Source organism: Myotis davidii, unplaced genomic scaffold (genome assembly GCF_000327345.1).
Source record: "Myotis davidii unplaced genomic scaffold, ASM32734v1 scaffold673, whole genome shotgun sequence".
NCBI lineage: Eukaryota > Metazoa > Chordata > Mammalia > Chiroptera > Vespertilionidae > Myotis > Myotis davidii.
In genome coordinates this window covers 1,954,137-1,955,328 of record NW_006286677.1, presented here as the reverse complement: position 1 = coordinate 1,955,328, position 1,192 = coordinate 1,954,137, and the positions used below count along the sequence as shown (strand labels likewise).

Here is a 1,192-nt window from a genome sequence, read left to right as displayed (position 1 = left end):
TGGGCGTTTGTGCCCGCCCCCGCCCTCCCGGGCAGCGCTCCTGGGGGCCAGGCTGTTGTTACTGACTTGTCCCTGGAAAGTGGGCGCTGTCCACAGGCCTGGGGATCACCCTGGGGGTGAGGCATTCCAGCCTCACTGCCTGCCGCTCTTAACTGGAGGGCCCCTGTATTGGGAAGTAAGAAGGAGAGTGTAAGCCACTGGAAAGTAGCGCTGAAGTTTAAAAAAAATGCCTTATTGCATGGCAGGGTATGTCCCCATGAACATATATATGCGTGCGTTCATATTCTAAAAACTGGAACTACCTTTTTTAAGTTTCTTTGTTTTGTTAATAGGGAATCCCAGCAAGTTCCTTTTGCTAACAGCACTGAAGGTTTTCACCAGTCATATTCGTTTGCTCAGATGCTAGGCCTAAAAGATACTTAAAAGGCTGCCCCTTTCATATTTGTAGGTTTTCATGGGAATATTCTAATCCTGAGAGTGTTTACTCTTGCTGGATGTTTGTTTTCTTTTGGTTAATGACAGAAGAGGCATAAACATTGACACGAGGTGTCCTTTATAGATCAGTGAAAAATAGGCCTCAAGATGTTTTGAACCCTTTAATTGCTGATACTAAATTAGTCCAAATTTTAGTAATTCAAAAGCTTGACGTGGGAGCTGAACCATGTTACCCGACCAGTTTTTCGAACTAGAATGAAAGCTAAAGCAGCTGCACTAGTGTTATGTCCTCTGATCCCTCATTCAATTTAAATCTGGTAGGTATGTTTGGGCATATAATAACTCACAGATGTCAGTCATGGGTTTTTTGAGCCATTGCTCCCCTGGGATTATCCTGGGTTCAATCCAGTAAGGAGCAGATTATTTAGCAATGTGTAATCCTTTAAAAAAAAAAAAGTCTTATTGTTTAGCTGATGAACTATAGAGCATGCCCACTAATTCTGAGGTTGATAGGAAGTTGAAAGGGTTAGGTGACTTAGTTCAATTCATAGTTATTTGGCACGATGACTAGAGAAAAAGTATAACAGGAGCCCAGTGCCTTCTTTTTTAAAGTTTTCACGCTTTAAAACCTAACACTTTAGGAACACCTTAATGATTAGGGTTGTTTTGTTTTGTTTTTAGGTAGAAAGAAATTAAAAGAAAAGTAGGATACCTAGAACATTCTCATATGGAAAAGTAAAACCTTTTGAAGAAAGAA

The 1,192-nt window shown here is 40.9% G+C and overlaps 1 protein-coding gene across 1 annotated transcript in view; it reads left to right on the top strand.

Moving 5' to 3' along the window:
- LOC107182231 (chromosome unknown open reading frame, human C15orf61) overlaps nt 1-406 on the top strand; it is a 4,840-nt gene extending 4,434 nt beyond the window's left edge. The window contains exon 4 of the mRNA XM_015560439.1: nt 333-406. Within this exon, the coding sequence (XP_015415925.1) occupies nt 333-406 (74 nt within the window). The remainder of the gene's footprint in view (nt 1-332) is intronic.
- Nucleotides 407-1,192: the final 786 nt, after the last annotated feature.